Here is a 23097-nt window from a genome sequence, read left to right on the forward strand (position 1 = left end):
GCCCGTTCGTTCGTATGTTCCTTGTTATTTTTTTAAACAACGCTGTTTTGGATGCGCTACAAAAAGTCTAAGCAAAAGATCAAACGCTTTTTTGCTCTCTTTCTCTCTCTCTCTCTTATAGTCTTGGTTCATGCTTTATTTTTGAAAAAAAAACTTCCTTGCCCGTACCTGCATATCTGTTGTTCAATTTAATTTCCAAAACTTTGGTTCTGGTTTTCGATGGAACATAAAAAAAAAAACGATACGAAAAACCGAAACTTTTTCTCATGTTCAATCCCACAAACAAATGCAATCACACTCGTTGATTGTTGGCGAAAAAAAAAATACACTTGCAAATACACGGAAAAGCAGCTACCGAGGATGGAGGAGCGACGCCCGCGTCGTCGTCACCGTCGTCGTCGTTATCCCGGAAGGAAAGCACAGGTGAACCAATTAGCAAAAAGTTAAACCGTTCCGCGTCGACCGTGGCCGTGCTGGCTGCGGTTGAGGCCAGCAAGGCGATAGATCGGTCCGATAGTCTCTCGGAGGCGGCCAACGGTAAGTGCCCGTTGACAGTGATGATGGTTGTCGTTTACACTTTCCCAGTTACCCAATAGCCCAGTAGCAGCAGCAGCCGGTTGGTCGGATGCTGTTTTCCGTTTATCCTTTTAAGGTGTATGATCAGTTTGTTCGTTACAAGTAGAATATCCGGTTGTGTTTTGTGCATTCGTTAAAACTTCAGTTGTGGTAGAGTTTGCGGTAGATTTATTTTCATATCTTTAATCTGCACATGAACACTGATTTTAGTTTTATGTTTGAGGTATGCTAAAGTTTCCTAATATGTTACATTGTTTTATATTTTTGAAAATTAAAATGTTCATTGATTTGAAAATACGATTCATATTTCCTCCAACATAGGTTGCTTTCCATCGTTTTTTACTTTTTATTGAAGTTGGTTCAAACATTTTTCGTTTAGAACAAAGATGCACCACACATCCTTATAGATACTTGGGATAAATTGGTGAAGAAAAAATTTCATACAAATTGAAAAATGCACCATGCTTACAAAAAAGTAATTTTAAACAAAATATTTTTAGTTGATATTCACAAATATTCGTTCTAAATCTAAATATTGACACAAGCACATACGCACATACACACTAATCAAATAATAATTGAGGGGGTTAGAAGGAAAGGGGTGTAAGTGACTTTGATCGATTCTCTTCATCGACTTTCTCTTTCGTTAATAATTCAGCTGCAAACACATTCCTTGATTCGTGTGCCATTCTGGATGCTAGATGAGAACCTCCTTTATCAAACTATAGGCCAGAAATAGCGCAAAATCTGTTTATAAAGCTGTGGCTATCAAAAGAGAAAGTCGATGAAGAGATTCGATCAAAGTCACTTACACCCCTTTCCTTCTAACCCCCTCAATTACGATCTACAATATGACAAACTTGCTGAATGATTGTATTTTGTTTTTCAATTAACAAAGTATATTTCAATCAAACTGCATTGTTATTTCGTACGTGAAGTCTACGATTTCCAGAGTTGGAAGGAAATACTATACTTAGATCAACATTAAGCTTTATAGTGCGATAATTTATTATCTAGAGAAATTTCTGAAGAGAATAGATTGATAGGTCCCGCTAGAGTACGGCACACAGTCAAAAACGAAATCAAAAATAGTGGGACATGACTATTTGCGACGAAACTATTGAGTGTAGCATTTTGATGTCTTTTAGAATGCTTCTTCATTTTTTGAGAACTTTAATTGAGAAGTGAACATTTTTGATTAAGGGGGAAAAAATAATATTTTTATGTCTTGTTGAAATTGATGAACATCTATCGAAACCAGGGTTGCTTCCAATCACTTGCTATAAAAAAATATTTTTCGAAATTATGCAATCATTAGATGTTATAATGATATGTTGTACAAGTAAGTAACAAGAAGAGAATGTAAAGTATGTGTTTGACTCATAAAACCTGTCAATTTCGCTTTCAGAGCGTCACAATCAGCGATCTTATGGTTGGTGAGCGTTCACTCAGAGTGAGCGCTCACTAGTCGTAAAATCGCTGATTGTGACGCACTGAAAGCAGTATTGACAGATTTTATGTGTCAAACATATACTTCATGACCTCTTCTTGTAACTTACAAGTACTAATTAGCATTATACTATTTCATGGTTTAATTATTCCGAAAAACATTTTTTTATAGCAAGTGAGTGGAAGTAACCCTGATCGAAACATTGTAGATGAAATCATTTTAAGAAACTTTGTCTAAGACGTCAATTTTATATCTCTCTAATGGACAAAGCAGAAGGGTGAAAATGAAGTATTAACGCTAGTACCCCCTTTTTTTCCTTTGATTTGTTTTCCGTCGATCTTGTTTTCCGTGCTGAGCACCAATGCTACCAACGCCAGGGAGGCAGCTCCCACACCTGGACCCTACCTATCGACCCATCAACTCATGAACCGGGGACCAACGGCTTTACTTCCCTTCCGAAGGAAGGCGTGATCAGAGATGTTATGCCGTCGGCGCCGACTGGGATTGAACCCAGGCCTGCTGGGGTGAGAGGTAATCAAGTACCCACTTAAAAACCTTTTTTAACCATTACTTTTTATTATAAATTTTTAATATTTTTCAATGTTTTACAAAGTTGTAAGTGCTCTAAAAATGCACATTGAAGCAAATTGTTATCTCTTCATGTAAAGGATTTACATACGTATTTATAATGTTTCAACACTAACTTTAAAGGGGTATACCTTGCAGGTTAGCAGGTATTAGCAGCTAAACTCGACGTAATTTCGTTTAGCAACTTATACCCTACTATTAAATATACAATTCACAGGGTGGTCCAAGAGGATGCCTAATGAATTTTCTAATATAGTACCTCAATGTTTTGTTACGTTTTGCTGTTTCTATTCCATTTTTCCAAGTATGTACGTTAGAGTGGGTTGTAGCTCCGATAAAGTTGTTTGGTATAGTATTCTCAATCTAAGTCCAAGTTTTTATGAAATTTGAGAAATATTTGGATTTTTGGTAAGCAAATGAATAGGATCGTTCCGTTTCCCATACAAATTTTAAAATTCTCCGGCAAATCGAGATTATCATCAAACTCGTTCAAATTTTGCCCAGTTGTTGGGGACTAGAATACGCATTGAAAGAGCAGTGGGAAACCCACTCTAATGTAAAAATTTGGAAGAATGGTAATGAAAACAGCAAAACGTAACAAAACATTTTAGTGCTTTTTAGAAAATTCATTATGCATCCCCTTGGATCCTCATATGAATTGTATATGTTACAGTAGACTAGAAGATGCTGAACAAAACAACGTTGAGATTAGCTGCCAATACCTGCTAACATGCAAGATATACCCCCTTAAAGATAGCGCTAAAAATATAAAAAGGGACTTAAATCCTTAAAACAAAAAGACAGCGATTTTTTTTGCAGCAGAAATGTGCATTTTTAGAACACTTACAACTTTGTAGAACACTGAACAAATTGTAAAATTAAAACTAAAAAGTTATGGTTAACAAAAACGGGTTTTAAGGGGGTTCTATCGTTTGTACTCCATTTTCACCCTATAACTTCGTCCACTTGAGCGACGCAAAATTGACGTCTTAGACAAAGTTCCTTAAAATGACTTCATCTACAATGTTTCCATAGATGCTCATAAATTTCAACAAGACATAAAAAAGTTATATTTTTATCTTAGTGCATAGCCCCCTTAAGCAAAAAAAAAACACTGCAATGAAGTATTTAAAAATTGAAGAAACATTCTAGAGGACATCAAAATGCTACACTCAATAGTTTCGTCGCAAATGGCCATGTCCCTCTTTTTTAATTTCGTCCCACTGTGCGGCAGTGTGAAAATTGAACCGAAGTTGTAATTGAGCGAAATGCCATTAATGCTTCAATACTAATCAAACGCACACTCTTCTACCTAGCTCATGCATTGATGGATGAGGGTATTTGAGGTATATCTTCAAATCCACAGGCAAACTGTTGTTTTCAGCATCTTCTGCCACTCCGGATTTTCCATTGTTTTCTTCTTTCGAGTTCCATTTGACATTATTTCTGAACGCGATCGACTACTTTGATCAAACATGCACCAGTTTTTCTCTATAAAAGTGTAAACAAACCACTGTCAAGGATTTTCAATTCCCAACACTAGAGGCGTGCTAGCGGCGCCGAGGGGCGTACCAATTTACTTTTAATCAGCCTTTAATCAATTAGAAGACAACACTGAATTTGTGATAGCTATATCGGAAAAAAAACATTTAATAATTGATTGTTTGAGTGCATTTTCAAATAGGCGAAAAACAAGGATATTTAATTTTCAGATATTTGGAAAATATTTAACACATACTATGTAAAAACACAAAACGATATCAAAGGTAATACCAACAATCAATACGAAACTAACGATTTTAAATTGGCTCACTACTTGACTAGCCTATTGTGCCTATCCAAGCAAATCGATTAACGTACCTCATTCTAGTATAAATTCCAGTACTACACAATGTTTGCTTTGATTCGCTATGAAAGTTTGACAGATAAAATGAGGGGTTCGTGGATTTTCTTATGTTTCGAAGGGTGTATCGATTAGCTTGGGACCGAAGATAGTACCAGAGCTGAGCCAAAAAGTTGAGCTCGTTTCTTCGGGACCTTCTGGTCTTAGAGTTACCTCTATAGTAATACCACAAACAAAGTGACAGACGACTAACTGGCGAAGAAATCAATTAAAATAATGTGGTTCGCTGTAATAGAATTTTCTTAGAAGCTTGTGCCATCAGACACCAGATGAGCTACTATTTTTGTTTTGATTTGAGCAAAGTTGATTTTATGTGCAATGATCTTTGACAGTGTGCAAAGAGTGTATCGTTTTGTAATTTATTTTATGCATTTCAATTTTGAGTAGAGTGAAAGAGATAGAACCAAAACATTTGGTGAAAATGCTAGTACAATCCATTAGTAGTGTTGCCATGTGGTACAATCCAGTAGTAGTGGTGTTGCCATGTGGTACACTGAAAAATTGCAATAGCAGGTGCGTCACTAAAGTTTTCGAGCCGCTCCGTCTGTCACTTCGTTTGTGGTAATACCTTAAGCAACAAAATGGAACCAATGTTTCCAGTTCGAAAATAGTTGTTTATTTATTTATTTGATAAGGCTCCGACGAATTAACTTTACAGAGCCGAGGATTCTTGTTCACTATACAATACATCTTAAAACTATAGTCAAAAGGTACAACACAATAAACACTTTATCTTCCGCTATCCAAAAAGCTTCCTCCTCCATCAGAACTGGAGCCGCTTCCAGTGCTTTCATTGTATGACAGGTACGCTTCCATTGCAGCAATGTACGAAAAATGTGGTCAGCACTCACACACTCATCACTAAACGGTTGCTTTCCAAAGTCGACGACGCATCGACCGAAAGAACTGCTGATGAAGAACAATGAGGAGGACCACACAATGGTTGCTGCCGAGAAAACAGACGATCGCGTGGCACACATCGAGAGTGGCCTGCTTCTGTCGACAGCCGAGTGAACACTGAATTCGGAAATAGTGCAGAGTGTAAATTTAATCATTATATTCTACTATCAAAATTACCGGCATTATCAAAGATACCCCCTTTTACGAACATATTTTCGGAACGGGATTAGAGGCCGAAAATTGATTATTTACACCATTTTGGAATCAAAATGGCAACTTCCGGTTTGTGAAAAACTTTCAAATACCTTACAATGTTGGTATTTTCGGAACGGGGGTGACGTGCAGAGGCCTTTTTTTTTGAATCCAAGATGGCAACCTCCAGTTTGAGAAGAAATGTCTAATACCCTACAATATGGATATTATCCAAACGGGGAAGACGTGCAGTCGATGGAAATCGATGGTTAACATCATTTTGAAATCAAGATTGCGCCTTCCGATTTGTGAAAAATTATCAAATACCTTACAATATAGGTATTTTCCGAACGGTGACGACGTGCATATTTTATGGATGGTCTTCAAAGACCAATCCTACAGACTGATCGCCGTACAAACTGAAGTGACCGCTTCAAATTATCTGCAACAGATTCCACCATGCGAGAGTGGAAATGGCCGACTTCCTGCACAAGCCTAGTTCATTGTCCCTAGGGAACAATTACAATTGTATTCGTAGTTTCATAGAATTCTGTGGGGGAGAATTTGAAAATTTTCCTATTTTTTGCTATTTGGCATGGAATGCTCCACTGCAGGATTCACGATGATCGGGATTTCGATGAACACCATAATCAGGAAGTTTATAGGAGAACGGAACCAAGCGTTTAGCTTTATGCTCAAAATAGGACCATAGGCCGAGAATAGGATCACTAAGTCTATGTACGATTATGCACCCTAATTCCAATAAACGCCTTACTCCATTCACGTGGGTCGAAGCCGATTTGTACTAAATCAAAGCTTTACTCAAGCAACGCCGGTGGTGTAGTGGTAAGCGTGAATACTTCTCACCCCAGCAGGCCTGGGTTCAATCCCAGTCGGCGCCGCCGAGATTTTCTGAGGCATAACATCTCTGATCACCCCTTCCTTCGGAAGGGAAGTAAAGCCGTCGGTAGCATTGGTGCTCAGTACGGAAAACAAGATCAACGGAAAATAGGGTAACTGATGATGGTTGGACCTATTTAGGCCGGTTTCACACGACGTCAACATTCATGTCGTATTTTTTTTATGAATTCAACATATAATTATGAAAAATGCGTGATTAGGGGAAAGATCTACCTTTCTTGTTTCTAATAATAACATAAAAAGTTAAATATTATGAACAAATGATTTTATAAAACGTTTTTATTCAGCAACGAATTATGATGTTGGTTGGACCTATACTGATCTTGGTTGGACCTAAAAAATGATGATGGTTGGACCTATTTTTGCAAATGCTAGTTTAGCCCATATTTGTTCAAAAACTTTGTTTAGAGCTTATTGGTATCATGGAAAAACCCTTTTTATACAGTTTTTATGAATTTGCTATTTTAAAAAATCAAGAAATTTGAGGTTAACTTCGTTTTTAAAAAAGTTCACTTTCCACGCATTAGCTATTCATCATGGCTCATTTTTCTCGGAAATCATTGACCCGATTTGGAAATTTTTTAACGTCAAACTATAGGTATTATGGTCTCATTGCACAGGCAAAAACTCATCGAATATTTTTGGAATCGGTCTACTGGTTCCGGAGATATGGCCGGAACAAGTTCAAGGGTATATGGAACATGGACCTAATTTGAAATGGAAGGAGTAAAACCTATTATGCGACACTTCACATTACTTCCAAATTCGATAACAAGATCAATAACAAAATTGAGTGCCTTGGACCACATTGACCACTTCCGGGCATGTTCTGGGTGCCCCGGGGAATTTACGGGCTTAAAATGACATATTATCAGAACTTAATTTCGGTTTTATAGTTTTTTTTTCTCCTAGGAGTTTTTTTTTTTTGGAAGTAAGTTTCAGTCAGCAATTTTTAGTTTGTTAACATTTTAATCAAGTTAATTCACACACAGTAGTGCTTAATGTAAATTAATATTAACAGATTCTTTCGGCTCTTTCGTGGTAGTGCGGAAATCGGTGGTTACCCTTTCAGTCAACATGACGATGGAATTCCTCCTTTAAATTTACGCCCAACTAGTGACGCAAGGTCTTTAGCAGCTTCGAAGATCTTTTTGGACGTCTTGGGACTGCCTGAAGCAGCGCACATACAAACCCAATCCCCTAGCTGGTTCTCCAAATCAACACTCAACACTATTTCCCTTCCATATTTCTTGCCGTGGCTTCCCTTAATTTTTGCGTCGTTTTCGGAATATTGTACCTTTTCAGTGCCTGATACGCGGTAAGTGATTTATTTCTTACCTTAAAGCCTCTTGAAGATTTTCGACCGTATAGCTCTTTTTTTATTAGCCATTTTTTCAATCGAAGAAACTGATCACTCGGAAAAAACGAAATCGAATTTCAAATCAGTTGCGCATGAACGATGTAGACAAACCGAAGCGCACCTAGCGGCCGTCTTAGGAAACACATAGGTCCAACCATCATCATGCGTAGGTCCAACCATGATCATATTTATCTATTCGAATTTCGTCAATTATTCAAACATTTTAGTGAAACCAATGGATAAATGGCGTACTTACGTGTTGTTTACACCACGTATTTTACTGCCTGAAAATAAAAATAAATGTAAAAAATATTCCCTTTTTATATGTTTGAAAGTAAGGCATGATGACGAGCTAATGCGTGGAAAGTGAACTGTTTTGAAAACACATTGAAACTCAATTGTTTTGAAGTTTTTTCAATAAAACACCCATGCAAATTGAAGAAAAAGAGTTTTTTTATGATAGTAAAGTGATCTTCGAAAATAAAAAAAATAAGCGAAGATTGACTAAACTAGCGATTGAAAAAATAGGTCCAACCATCATCAGTTTTTGGATAGGCCCAACCAGAATCAATTACCCTAAACCAAGAAAAAAAAGCTTTACTGTTCATTATTTGGAAGACTCTGGCTATGAGAATAACTTTGTTGAAGCCAGCCGCTTTCAAGACTTACAGATACAATAGATTAGTGTTTACACTACCGCTGTGTTGTGAGAAAATTCCATAATAATCTGAACTGAGTAGCCGGAAGTTCATTACCTCCAGAAGAACTTTATCAGTAACGAAAATTATCTAAGTTATCATAATAGGGTGGGTCTTATTTTCAAAATCGTTCGGAGACATGTTTTCCCATGAGGAAAATGATTTAGCGTTGGCGCAAGGGGTCTAAGTCCAAAATATCGAACGATGAGCTTTTTCTAAAAAAAAACATAAGCTTCCATAAGTACACACGTGATTTTGTGACCCTTTTGCCCATTTTACGATATCATCACTCGGTTCCGAAATATATAGCATAGCGATTACATATTGATACATCGCAATCAGCATCCTTGCAGTCAACGTTGCCAGATATATTGTTTTATCGGTATTTGTACCGATTTTTCGAACTTGATACCGATTTACAGATAAGGTTCCTCAGCATACCGATTTAAGAGATTTTATAGCATAGCATAGCATATGCGATTGCACAAATAGTAGGTGGATATTTAATGATCAGCTCATATTTTCCGCAAAAATAATATGTTGTCGCAAACAGGGTTACTTCCACTCACTTGCTATAAAAAAATGTTTTACAGAATTATGAAATCATGAGATGGTATAGTGATAATTAGTACTTGTAAGTTACAAGATGAGAACGTGAAGTATGTGTTTGACACATAAAATCTGTCAATATTGCTTTCAGTGCATCGCAATCAGCAATTTTACGACTCGTGAGTGCTCACTCTGAGTGTACGCTCACGAATCATAAGATCGCTTATTGTGACGCTCGGAAAGCAAAATTAACAGGTTTTATGAGTCAAACACATACTTCACGTCCTCTTCTCGTTACTAACAAGTACAGCATATCATTATATCATCTAATGATTGCATAATTCCGAAAAATATGTTGTTATAGTAAGTGAGTAGAAGCAACCCTGGTCGCAAAAAGGATAGATGGATTAATATCCTTTTCTCATACCATGCGATCTGCAAAACAAACCTCGCATTATATACCTGGCTACGTCCTTACAATCGCAAGGGAAAGGTAGGAATGTTAGTTCAACATCTACTTAAAAAGGTGCAGGGAACCCTTAATAAACTACCTTTAGACGTACGATAGGATGTTCTATTCGACATAATGAAGTAGTATAAACATGAGATAAATAATTTCATCAATGATATGCTTGCCTTTTTAATATAGTGAAGTTATTTCCTTTCATACACCCGTTCATTCTTTTGCTTCAAATACCGATTTTAGAGATTTTATACCGATTTATACAGATCTTTTTTAATGATCAAAATGATTATTGCCAGCCTGCGCTGAAATGTCAGAAAAACTATTGTGAGAGACTTTTATCTTTTTGAATATGTCAAATGTTTTGCTCAAATGCTCAAAAAATATTCATCTTTAAAAATGTCTTATGCTTTATACTCTTTCAACTACACACTTAGAAATAACTAATTTTAAACGTGACGGAATCCGTCTTTGACATAAAAGATGAGACGTAAACAAACATGTCATGTAATATTAAGTGCTCCGAGACTGAAAAGTTCGTTGCTCGACGAAAAGTAAGTTTGATTGAGCTATATTTCGCGTCTGTTATGACTTAAATTTATGTCAAAATTGACGCTCATATATGTCACTCTCAAATCATGTATATTTATTTTTTCTAAGTGTGTAGTGTATCCATTTCCTCGCCGTTTTTGGTTACCCATGAATCGAGAAACAGCTGATGGCTCATCCCGGTAATTCTTGGGAATCTGACAATTCTTTTAACTTTTATGTGACCAATTTTCTTGAATTTTCTTCCACCTTACCCAGTAATGTATTTGCCGATTCCTCCCGGAAAGTTGTTTCGACTTCCATCGGAAACATGGACCAGGGACCAGAGACTTTAATTCCCATCCGAAGGAAGGCGTGATCAGAGATTTAATGCCTTAGAAAATCCCGGCGGCTCCGACTGGGATTGAACTCAGACCCTTTGGGGTGATAGGCAATCACGTTTACCACTACACCAACGGCGCCGCTATTCATACATTTATAATTGTTCTTTGTGCTCATGTAATCTATTGAGATACTCTTCATATCTCTGACTGATGCAAGCCGCTATCTCACAAGCTTACAAGTGTTCATACGAAAAACGCTTCTTTTCGACTTCCCCAATGAGGCCCATGATCTCCAAGTTTTAAAGGAGGTGACTTTGTCGTTCCATATTGAGATGATTTTCATTGATAATGGCAAGATCAATCAGCACTTCACGTAGATACCACGTGTGTGACGTGGGCATCTATCAAAAACCTTTGTGTTTTAACTAATATTCTTAAGATCTCCAGAGCATTCCGTTCGGACGCCAAGACTCAATGATTGTAATGGTCCCCTGGATCTCTTACGAAGTATTCCGACTAATATGAATAAGCAATACTGAACTGATAAAAACGAACTGTATGGCTTGTACTTATTACACCCAAGATATCACAAACTTGTATGTGTAAAAATAAAAAAAAATAATGATGTACGATGTATGATGTAAATATTTTAAATCAATTGTATGTGAAATACTAACAATGCAACTATCAAAGCCAAAAATAAATCGATTTGAAGAGGGGCGAAATTTTCATGGTTTGGCAGGGGCGCTGCCAACCCTAACATCTCTGAACATTTATTGATAGTTTCATGGGCAAGGTAGTATTGAGAATAGCATTTATTTTCAAACTTAATGACTAGGGGAAATATATGTAAAGTCGGCCTAAATGCTCCTAATTTGGGCCCATACAAAAATTCGAGAATTGGCTAAATTTTCAATAGCGACCAAAAATATCCATTAGTACCATACCAATGACGCGTTCATCTAGAAAAAAATTGATAAATAGCAGATTTTTAGCGATGGGCCCAATCTTAGATCCTCTAATAGCCATTTCCCCTATATCACTTTGTAACAACCGAAAACAACGTTTTGGGAGGGAAATGTTTGTTCTTAGCAATAGTATAATTCTAGATCGAGGTAGAATTAGGGCGTAACAGCTTTTGTAAACAAGGACTTCTCTCAAGGGGTAATCAACTCTGCACACTGTGCCGAAACACAGCATGGCACACTATTCGGCACTTTAGGACAAACGTTGACAAGTAGGATACAATCAACATAATATAAAACGGCATCACTGTCGAGAGTTGACGTTTTGCCAATCGTTGCTAAGGTTGACTTCTTTGTTTACTGCATTGGGCTTCACATTGCGTTCGGATTCCAAGGAAAAATGCTGTGAGTATTGCCTGCACCTGTCTGCACCATGAAACTAAGTTTATCTCATCCGATTCGTAGCGAAAATTCCAGAGGCTCGTGGTTTCGTCCTGCTTCACACCAACAGAGTTCTTCCACACCATGAACTCGAGAGGGTTAATACGACAGTCAAGATGGCCAAAATTGGTTCCCTCCAGCAACGGTTAGACAAATGCGTGAATGGACAGCAATCATTTGAACGACGACAATATTGTGCCAGCTGCGGAGGATTTTTGTTTTGTTTTACAACGTTGTTATGCACAACGAACGATAAAGTCAGGGTGTTCATCCAACCGGGAAAACCGGGAAATCCGGGAAAAAACCGGGAATTCGGATTTACGGGAAACCCAAATTGCACCGGGAAATACTCATCCCAAGCAACAAGTTTGATTTTATATAAGTCTTGTAGGCCATTTGGTCTTGAAGAATCCTTCAAACCTTTAAACTTATAATGTTACTTGGAATCAATCAACTTTATAACACATACATCATTATATTCTCTTGCTTACAACTTTCATATTATTCTTTTCTCTCACTCACAATTTGTTCGTGCCCGGATCAAGCGGTGATTTTGTCGTTGTTCCTACTACGATAGCTAAATGTATAGAATTTAATATGGTGTCATATGATCTCATTGCTTGAATTCTTTTGCTACAGGTTCCCTAGTGAAGTAGTTCTAGTATAAAGGCTGATCGAGACATATTCTGTTACGAAGCTACTTCAAGATCGCGCAGCAGATTCATGCCGTCTCAAACACCTTGCAAACTCCGATCATGCTTGGCATGCAAGTGTTCGACGCCGGACATAGAAATAAATTAAACATTGGTTTCTGCACTTTGTGCTAACCAGATACCAAGATTAGGACATCTTTGAATGCCGAGGTTAGTCTGTAAAACATAAAGATTTGAATCCATACCGCTCACTCCAAAATCATGAGTTCAAATCTCACCCGGATAAAGCACGAATGATCCGAGAGTGTAAAAATTACTATAAATAAAAAATACTTTCCTTGAAATTTTGCTAAGCATTCTCAAATCATCCTCTTGGAATCCTGTAAAGATTCTTTTAAGATTATTTAAAAAATCATCATTGGAATTTCCTTGCATTTCTCTTCTCAATTCCAATCCCCAATTGCGAATAACATGATTTGAGCTTACTACATTACATACAGTATTCTTTAGGGTCAACAATTAAGCGAAAAAATGATCTATGCTTCAAGCAAGGATTTGCGATAAAACTTGTGGCGGTACTTGGGACATTTAACCATATTTAACTGTTTCAATTAAACTGGGAAAACTAGGTTAGACAACTGGAAAAAAAACCGGAAAAAACAGTTTTTTTTTATTCTTAAATAGAATGGCCAGAGTGCATTTGTTTAAAGTCCGTCATCTTCAAGAAAAATTAGGATGTACAATTTTTTTTCCATTGTCTATGATCTCGAGATATCACAAATTTTCTGAGGTTTTGAAAAAAACTCTGGTTCCGATATCTTTTCGTCATCTTGAAAGTTTTCCAAACCTAACATGTTGGAAAATGGTCTAAGAAACTTTCCAAGCGGTAGAGATTTTTTCAAAGACCTGAATTTCGATAAATCTTTCAAGGCCGGAAGCTTTAGTATTGGCAAACATCGAAAAATCATGTGGTAGAATCTTATTTTTTTCAGAAATTCTTTTCCAAGCTCATCAAATTGTATTTTATACAAGTACGGAATCAACAAATTTTCATGTTTAAAATCATTAAATATTTTCTATATTTTAGAATCATTAAATGTTTTTAGGACTGTGAACTTACATTCTAACATATCGTAAATTTTTCTACGCTTTCTTAATTTGTTTGAATTAAAGATAACAAAAAAATGTCAAATATCTCTAAAATGAACTTTTCGAGAAGATTAAGATTTTTCGAGAAAATTTTTCTCGTTCCAGAATAATGATAATTATTGATACGATCCAGAACACTTGTCTAGGCTCCAGAGATATGAAAATTTGTTTTACTAGTTTCTATATTCTAGATCTTTAAAATTGCTTGTCTTAAAATTGACGAATTTGTCCAAGACGTTGAACATTTTTCTCTGCGCTTCAATTTTTTTTTTCAATTTCAAGACTTCCTAATAAATTTCTGAACATATCTCTATTCACATCCCGAAATTCAACCAATTCGCGATCTGAATCTTAATTCAACTTATTCAACGGTTGGTTTAAAAAAATCGTGGCAGAAAAATGATTACTGTGTTAGGAAATGGAGGTTACAAAGTAACCTATTGATTATCCAATTAATTCTGATTTTACGAAAACAAATTTATGAGATCCTTCAACCATTTGTTTTATTTATGGTGGTGGTTTGAGAAAAATGGAATTTGAATGGACACGCTGATAAAGAAAAAAAAACTAAATCATAGGGGGTGTGGGTGATGGGTTTTGTATTTCGGCCAGGTTTGAATCCCGGTCTTGCCAAGGGTCTTCCGGGATGAAAACTTTATCGTTTACTCCTACGTTTTCCTTAGGTAACGTTGCCAGTCATTGGTTTCAATTGGTATGGACTGCGATAAGAAATCAACAGGACTTTATAGGGATGTCCATACAACTCCCATTACTTATTGGGGGATGTCGATACGTATTAACTTCAAATATTCCATCAGATCTGAACGATTGCCTTAGAGAAACAGGATAGGATTTATAGGAACAGATCAATGCAATAAAAAGGCAATTACATTCTATTCTGTGATTACACCCCATCATCAACGATCTAATCTGCACTCTTCTGTTGCATTAGTTCGTCTCTAAAGGACCCGGTGTGATGGGTGGCCTACCAATCAATCAACCATAAGGCCTTGCTCAATCTCGAAAGTGCATGACGCATGACGACACAAAGTAATTTGCTGTTCGGCAAGATCCCATGGGCGTGCAGATGAACAACAACAACAACAACAGGGTACCGTTGAACTGCAGATGCGAAGTTTATCTGGATCGTGCACCATTTCCGAGGTATGACAGATATGAAGTGGGGGGACATTTGATGGTTTTCACTGGTAGTGCATTGGCCATTGGTTTTGATTAGTGGTACCTTGTATGTGAAGGTATCACATCTGCAAAGGATCGTGAACTTGATATGCTTGAACTTATGTAATTGGGTGATGGTAGGAGACATCATAATCTGCAATACGATAGGCTTGGTGATGTCTTCGAGGTTGTGTGGTTCTGAGTCGATCAGAACTGTTTCGAGGATGTTGTTTCTAGGGTGGTAGTGAACTTTCGTCCGTTCGAGTTCTGGGTTTGATTTTGTCGGGCAGCATTTCACTGGCAGCTAATGAAAATGTCGTCCACCATCCGTTTCTTGTGGACGGGTCGCTTCCAGTTCCTCTTCCACTGCCCAATCTGCTCTCATTCAAATGAGAATGAAGCTTAATATTTGCCATGAACCATAGTCACGAATTAGAGAAATTGAAAATGTAAACACAATCACAAAAGACTAACTTCAGGGTTGCCAAACTCATGGGATATTGACACCTATTGACACCTTGATTTATATACTTCGGGGCTGTCCATAAACTACGTAGACATTTTAGGGGGGGGGGGTTGACAATTATCCACGGCCCATACAAATTTTAAAAATTTTGTATTGACAATTGTCTACGCAGGGGGAGGGAGGGGGGTCAAGAATTCCAAAAAAACTGTCTACGTAGTTTATGAACAGGCCCTTCGGCCTACTTGGAAATGATCGGCATAACGCTTGGCACAGCTTCCGGCACTGACAAAACTCTTGGCACAGATTAAGGTATGCAGAGTTGAATACCCCTTGACTTCTCTCGATGATTTCTAACTTCCCCCATCCGACGGTTATGTTAGTTTCCATCCATTCCAAATCATCACAAGAAGTAATTGCCTACAAAAGCTGTTACGCCGTAATTCCAGCTCTATCTAGAATTATTTATCAGCAGATTAACTCAATTTCTAATATATCGTATTTGTTGGAAACTAAAACTCCTCCTTCATCAGTGGTCGCATTGTCTTCTTCTTACTTTGGTAAAATTACTGATAATCTTCCTCGTACCTTCCTATTCAAATTAAGATATTTTGGGCATCAATCTTTGTGCCAATGTACCTAATTCCCAGTGGAAACGCATGGTGTATTGTAGAAAGTTGGGTAATCTTTTGGAGCCTGTTTCGGTGTCAATCAAATGTATCAATACAATTTTGTAACTAATGTGAAAAATCTTCATCTCGTTGACTGGTTTCATGCTCAATGTCCTACACATTTACACACGTCATACACTCATCTTTACCACCAACACCACAACACATCATTTAGAAAACCGTCGAATGATTCTTCACACACCGATGAAAAGGTGCCAGGCACTCCCATCTGAAGGTAAGCGAACCCGCTGGTATCTGACGAGAACATGATTTCTTAAATGATTATAAACGAGACCTTTCTTCATCGCGAAATATTCAATTATGCTTGATTTGTATTCTTAACTTTGATTACAACAGCACACGATTTCATGCACAATGTCATTCGACGTGGCCCTAAACCGACACCATTAGTCTAATTTGCGAAATTCTCATCTTTTGCTCCACAGCTGAGGGCGGTGTCCTGCGGCGAATCGGCGACATGGGAGCCGTTATGACCTCCCTGACGTTGGGTCCGATCTCAACTGCTCTGGTTTCGCCCAACATTCAGCATCGCAAGTCCGTTTCGCAGTACTTGAAGGAGTACCCGCTGGTGATGGACACCAAGCTGAAGATCATTGAAATTTTGCAATTTATCCTGGACGTTCGTCTGGACTATCGAATCAGTTGTCTGTTGTCGATTTTCAAGCGGGAATTTGACGAGAATGAGCAAACTGCCAACAGCCACCAGCCGCAACCGACTGCTCCGCTTACTCCACTTGCTCAACCAGTTGTTCCTGCTGTTCCCTCTACGGAAGCTTCACTCGTGGACACTACTTCGGATTCGGTTTCGCTATTGTCAGCCTCGACCGTTGAGACTATTGTGGAGTCAACTACTGAGGAGACACAGCCAGTCAGTCCGGAACCGAAACCGGATGTTAAACCGGAAGTCAAATTGGGACCTGCTACTACTGAAAACATTAATCTCCGACAGAAGAATATTGATCTCGAGTCGATTGGTGTCCAGGCGGAAGGGATCTTCGGTTGTAATGAAGATACGTATAACCCTTTGGATTTGGATGGTCAAGGAGGGCGAACGTTCTTGCGAGTCCTACTGCACTTGATCATGCATGAGTATCCGGCGCTGGTGTCCGGAGCTCTTCACCTACTCTTCCGGCACTTCAGCCAGCGGCAGGAGGTTTTGCACGCATTCCGGCAAGTTCAACTGTTGGTATCGGATAGTGACGTCGAGTCCTACAAGCAGATAAAGTCAGATCTTGATGTGCTGCGACAGAGTGTCGAGAAATCGGAACTATGGGTTTACAAATCCAAACAGTCCGATGAGCTTCAGCAAGCAGGTGAAGGCGGTGAGGCTGGAGATGGCCAGAAACAGGATAAAGATACGAACTCGTCTGGTGCCAAAGTGAAACCAGAGTTGGTCAAGCAGGAATCTCAGCTGAACTTTGATCAGGGTCCGGAGCTGAATCCGGAACAGGCCGCTGAGTATAAGAAAATTCAGCAGATTTTGATCAGGATGAATAAGCTATGCATCACAACAGGTAATTTGTGATTAAATGTTCGTACTAAGGTCACGAATTGACAGCAATGCTTTCATAGGTCCAGCTGACGTCATTAAGCCCAGGAAGCACGAACAACGGCTACTTCGGAACGTGGGCGTCCACACCGTCGTGCTGGATCTGCTACAAATTCCATACGACGAGAAAGATGACTACCGGATGAATGAGCTGATGCGCCTGGCTCACGAATTTCTGCAAAACTTCTGCTTAGGAAACCAGCAGAATCAAATTCTGCTTCACAAGCAACTGGATCTATTCCTGAATCCTGGTGTAAGTATATCTCGTTATACTTATCATTACTATTATCTCAAACGTCATGCCTTTTCCACAATGACAGATTCTGGAAGCGGAAACCGTCTGCGCCATCTTCAAGGACAATCTAAACCTGTGCAACGAGGTTAGTGATAAGGTCGTGCAGCACTTTGTCCACTGCATCGAGATTCACGGTCGCCATGTAGAGTATCTCAAGTTTCTGCAGACGATCATCAAAGCGGAGAATCAATTCATCCGCAAGTGTCAAGATATGGTCATGCAGGAGCTGGTCAATGCCGGCGAGGATGTGCTGGTGTTCTATAACGACAAATCTTCGTTCAACTACTTTGTTGAGTTGATGAGAAACTACAGCAGTGGTGATCTGGTCGATCCTAGTCCTTTGATGTATCACATCGAACTGGTCAAGCTGCTGGCCTGTTGTACGATGGGTAAGAATGTATATACGGAAATCAAGTGCAATAGCTTGCTGGCGTTGGACGACATAGTTGCAATGATATCGCATCCGGATTGCATTCCGGAGGTGAAGGTAGCCTACGTAGATTTTCTATGCCATTGCTACATCGACACGGAGGTGGAAGTGAAGGAAATCTATTCCTCCAACCACATGTGGTGTTTGTTCGAGAAGTCGTTCCTGATCGATATCAATAATGTGGTGAAAGGTGGAAGCTATACGAACCGTCAGCTGGAGAATTATGTGTGCAACGAAATTATGAACATCCTGACCACGTTCTTCAACAGTCAATTCTCGGATCAGAGCACGGCGCTGCAGGTGAGTTCATTCGAGTTTGTCTTTCAAATTGTTCAATCAATGTGTTACCAAATTATGCTAAACATAGCCGGCAGCGGATCGTACTACATCGGTAGGTGACGAATTGATTCGTCGATTGTTGGCGGGAAGAAGGTATCAGATGAGACGGTTGATGCGGCAGAATAGCTTGAACGAAGTTCAGCTTCCGATGCTGAAGAAGCTTTTCTTTTCGCAGGCAAGATGCAAATAGGATGTGTTATTAAGCCGTTATTACACTGCCGGTGGTAGCATAGTCGTCCCATGTGTGATGTGTACATGAAAGTTCATAGAACATGCTAGGTGGGGCAAGATGGGTCAGCATTCGTAACTATGATTTTTGTCAATTTTTAAAAATGTTTACAAAATGACGATATATATTTTGAGATATCATAGTAGAGATCTATGCGGTGTTTACATAATAGCTGGTTCACTAGCTCAACCAACTCAACTAACAAGCACGAATTTCAGAGGCTCCTGAAATATCATGCTGGTATATGCTGACGCCCTGTTTACATTATGCTGACTATTTATAAGTACAGCTTTAGTTCACTAGCACCAGCACACCAGTACAAATGTAAACACCCAAATAGCGGTGGGTGAACAGAACTACTCACCATTTATGTAGGGTAGAACAGGGGGAAAATAGCCCAAAATGCACCCCGGGCAAACGCCCAATTTGATTTTCCATAGCTATTCCACTCTTAATTCTGGGATATTTCGGTTCCGAAATGCTAGTTCAAGTACTAAACTAGCACTGTGACTTGTCAGCCATGGGAGCTGTTTTGTTGTTGTTGGATATACGTTATGATTATTAGGTTGACTCTAATCGCATTAAAAAATCAGCTCAATTAGTAAAAAGAAAGCCAAGGAATACCAGTGGATGGACGGCAACAGAAACACGCTCTTACGAAGTGAGTGATTTGCGTATTTTTAATAATCCTGGTAGATGATCCCTTGAGCTCATAAGATTAATAAGATTGCGTACTGCTTTTTAGCCAAAAAAAAACGAAATGAATTTCATAGATTTACCTTATGAAAATAATGTTGACCAAAATATTGAAGGGGGACAGACTGACTGGAATCGAACCATGGACATTGGCATTATGAGACCAATACTTTGAACACTCCTCTATCAGCTCTTTTTTTTTCCTTTGGTTTGTTTTCCGTCGATCTTGTTTTCCGTGCTGAGCACCAATGCTACCGACGCGCCAGGAAGGCAGCTCCCACACCTGGACCCCCTCCTATCGACCCATCATCAACTCATGAACCGGGGACCAACGGCTTTACAAGGCGTGATCAGGGATGTTATGCCTCAGAACATCCCAGTGGCGCCGACTGGGATTGAACCCAGGCCTGCTGGGGTGAGAGGCAATCACGCTTACCACTACACCACCGGCGCCGTTCTATCAGCTCTTGTTAAATGGAAAATTGGGCCTCCCTTAGCTCAGTCGGTAAAGGCGCAGCTACAAAGCAAGACCATGCTGGAGGTGGCTGGGTTCGATTCCCGGTCCTGTCTAGGAATTTTTCGGGTTGGAAAATTTCTCGACTTCCCTGGGCATAGAAGTATGATTGGACTTGCCACACAATTATACCAATGCAAAAATGGTACAGGCATCGAAAGCTCTCAATTAATAACTGTGGAAGTGCATCTAGAACACTAAGTTGAGAGCACGCAATAAGCTAATATGCGATATGCAATAAGCTTGAAAAGCGAAGAAGTAGTAAGTAAGTAAATGGAAAATGCTAAAGGCGTATAAGAGCTACCTTGTGTAAGACGATAATCTTTCATAAGTTGACCAAAGAAAATTTCTACGAGCAGCAAGCGTGTTTTCCGAAATCGAAAACACTCGGCTGCGGTGTTTTCCGAAGTCAGAAACACTCGGTTTTGGTGTTTGCCGAAGAATCCATACACCGGTGCAAACAATTATGCATGAGCACCGGTACCGGTGCCTTGTTCTCTACGTTTGGTGTTTTCTATCGAGCACTGCACAGTGGTCCAGAATGCAGATTTAGGTGGAATGATATGTTTTGAGCCTGAAATTGAAACTTTAGACTAAAAGTCTCTTCTACAAAGTTGTTCCTTATAGTTAGGCCCTCATTTTTATGACAATGAATTCTAGGGTGGTTCCTATTATCATTAAAATCAATAATATAACTTTTTTGTTTGAATAAATTAAGGTATACATTCCTGGGCAAAATTATAGCTGAGAAAATTTCAAGCAACTTTGTTGAAAATAACTTTTTTGTATCTCTTAAATTGGCCGATTTAGAGCTATTTTCTTGAATTGAGTTAGGGTGGCTCTTAAAACAACAGTTTTTTTGCTCTAGTTTTCTTATTTCGAATTTCTCAGCAAAGGTGTATTGAAATAACTTTTAGATCTTAAGAAGCCGCAAATTTTTGTTGCACAAAGCTTGTCAATATCTTTCGCCGATCAAGAGTTATTGACGTTTTTATACTAAAAATATGCACTTTTCAAATGTTAATATCTCTGATTGGGGCAAACAAACAAAAAAGTTTTTTTGCAGCATTTGAAAGGACGTATATTATTCTTAATAATATGAAAAAATTGGAGGTATGTTATTTTTTAAACTCGTATAAAATCAATTTGAATTTATTCATATGTTTTACTATATTTGGGTATATCTTTTTTATTAGAAGAGATACAGGCAACAAATTCAGCTATAAAACATTCGTCTTAAAGAGTTTTAAAATTCTCTAGAAGATAATTTTCATGAAAAATTTCAAATAAAAAAGTTATTGCTAAGAAACTATTTTTTCCAGGAACACCCTAAGTCAACTCCGAAAAATTACTCTAAAATGAGAACTTTTAGAGATAGAAAAAAATTTTCTTCGTCAAAGTTGCTTGCAATTAACTTAGCTATAACTTTTTTAAACAACACATGTCTTTATTTTGTAAAACAAAAAAGTTATTTTTAAAAATTCCCTAATTTGAGGACCACCCTGACGTTTGCAAACACCAAAAGAAGGGAATTTTGAAGAACAAAAACTTTCAAAGACACTAAATGTCCAAATATTGAAACAAATGTACTAGCACATTTTATATAAATTTGTCATTAGAGTGGTCCTATGAAATCCATCTTTTGCCAATAACTTTTTTATTTGAAATTTATCATGAAAGTCATCTTCTAGGGACTTTTAAAACGCTTTAAGACGAATATTTTATAGCTGAATTTATTGCCTGTATCTCTTCTAATAATAAAGATATACTCAAATATAGTAAAAAATATGAATAATTTCAAATTGTTTTTTTTTCGAGTTTAAAATATAACGTACCTCCAATTTTTTCATATTATTTAAAATAACATATGCCCTTTCAAATGCCGTAAAAAAACTTTTTTTTTGTTTGCCCCAACCAGAGATATAACATATGAAAAGTGCATATTTTTAGTATAAAAACGTCAATAACTTTTGATCGGCGAAAGATATTGACAAGCTTTGTGCAGCAAAAATTTGCGCCTTTTTAAGATCTAAAAGTTATTTGAAGACATCTTTGCTGAGAAATTCGAAATAAGAAAACTAGAGCAAGAAAACTGTTTTTTTAAGAGCCACCCTAGCTCAATTCAAGAAAATAGCTCTAAATAGGCCAATTTAAGAGATACAAAAAAGTTACTTTGTACAAAGTTCCTTGAAATTATCTCAGCTATAACTTTGTCGAAAAATGTATACCTTAATTTATTCAAACAAAAAAGTTAGATTTTTGATTTTAATGATAATACGAACCACCCTAGAATTCATTATCATAAAAATGAGGGCCTAACTATAAAGAACAACTTTGTAGAAGAGACTTTTAGTCTAAAGTTTCAGTTTCAGGCTCAAAACATATCATTCCACCTAAATCTGCATTCTGGACCACTGTGCACTGGTACGGAGCGTAATATAAACTCATGTAATATCATATAATATAAACGGAGCGTAATATAAACTCAATGCTCATGGTGGTGTGTTTGTACACGGTTAGAAAAAAGTACCCAAAATTAAGTTCTTTTCACTCATCTCGGCACTATACTGCAGGAACCCAAAAGTAGGTAAAGCGGGTCAAAGTAAATTTCATTTACTTGTGTGCAATTCGTATGGAATTTTCCACTGGCTTTTTAACCAAAAGTAAGTTAGTTGTACCCAAAAGTAGGTAAATATGATTATACTCAACGTTGGGTTCCCACACTTTACTACCCCTGTTGGGTGGTTTCTCTCCTCCGTTTTTGACAACATTAGAAGGAGAAAAGGAGACAAACTAGTCAAAAGTAGGTAAAAGTGAACATTCCGTTGGGTACTTTTTTCTTACCGTGTAGGCAAAATGCAAAAGCCTTCGGTGTTTTTACCATGGCTGGCCGGTACCAGTATGGCTAGTTGAATTCACCTGTTTGATGACCCAATCTTCTACTCGCAATTTCGTCTTCCTCCTCTTGTTGGATGAGCAAATCACGCTTTTTGTCAAGATACTACCTATCCCGTTCGATCTTCTCTTTTGC

At 38.0% G+C, this 23097-nt stretch overlaps 1 protein-coding gene across 5 annotated transcripts in view; it reads left to right on the forward strand.

Annotated features, from left to right (window-relative positions):
• Positions 1 to 23097, forward strand: part of Itpr (Inositol 1,4,5,-trisphosphate receptor) — a 160406-nt gene that overhangs the window by 107163 nt on the left and 30146 nt on the right. For 4 of the 5 annotated variants that reach the window (XM_065234535.1, XM_065234534.1, XM_065234537.1 and 1 more), the window contains 3 exons: positions 16440 to 17528; positions 17587 to 17816; positions 17884 to 18588. In XM_065234535.1, coding sequence (XP_065090607.1) covers positions 16440 to 17528; positions 17587 to 17816; positions 17884 to 18588 — 2024 coding nt within the window. Of the gene's footprint in view, positions 1 to 348; positions 538 to 16439; positions 17529 to 17586; positions 17817 to 17883; positions 18589 to 23097 lie in introns of all 5 variants that reach the window. The other variant, XM_065234538.1, reaches the window with a different exon arrangement.

Source organism: Ochlerotatus camptorhynchus, unplaced genomic scaffold (genome assembly GCF_037179485.1).
Source record: "Ochlerotatus camptorhynchus isolate MF236.1 unplaced genomic scaffold, CSIRO-AGI_Acam_v1.1 ptg000434l, whole genome shotgun sequence".
In the NCBI taxonomy this organism is placed as follows: Eukaryota; Metazoa; Arthropoda; class Insecta; order Diptera; family Culicidae; genus Ochlerotatus; species Ochlerotatus camptorhynchus.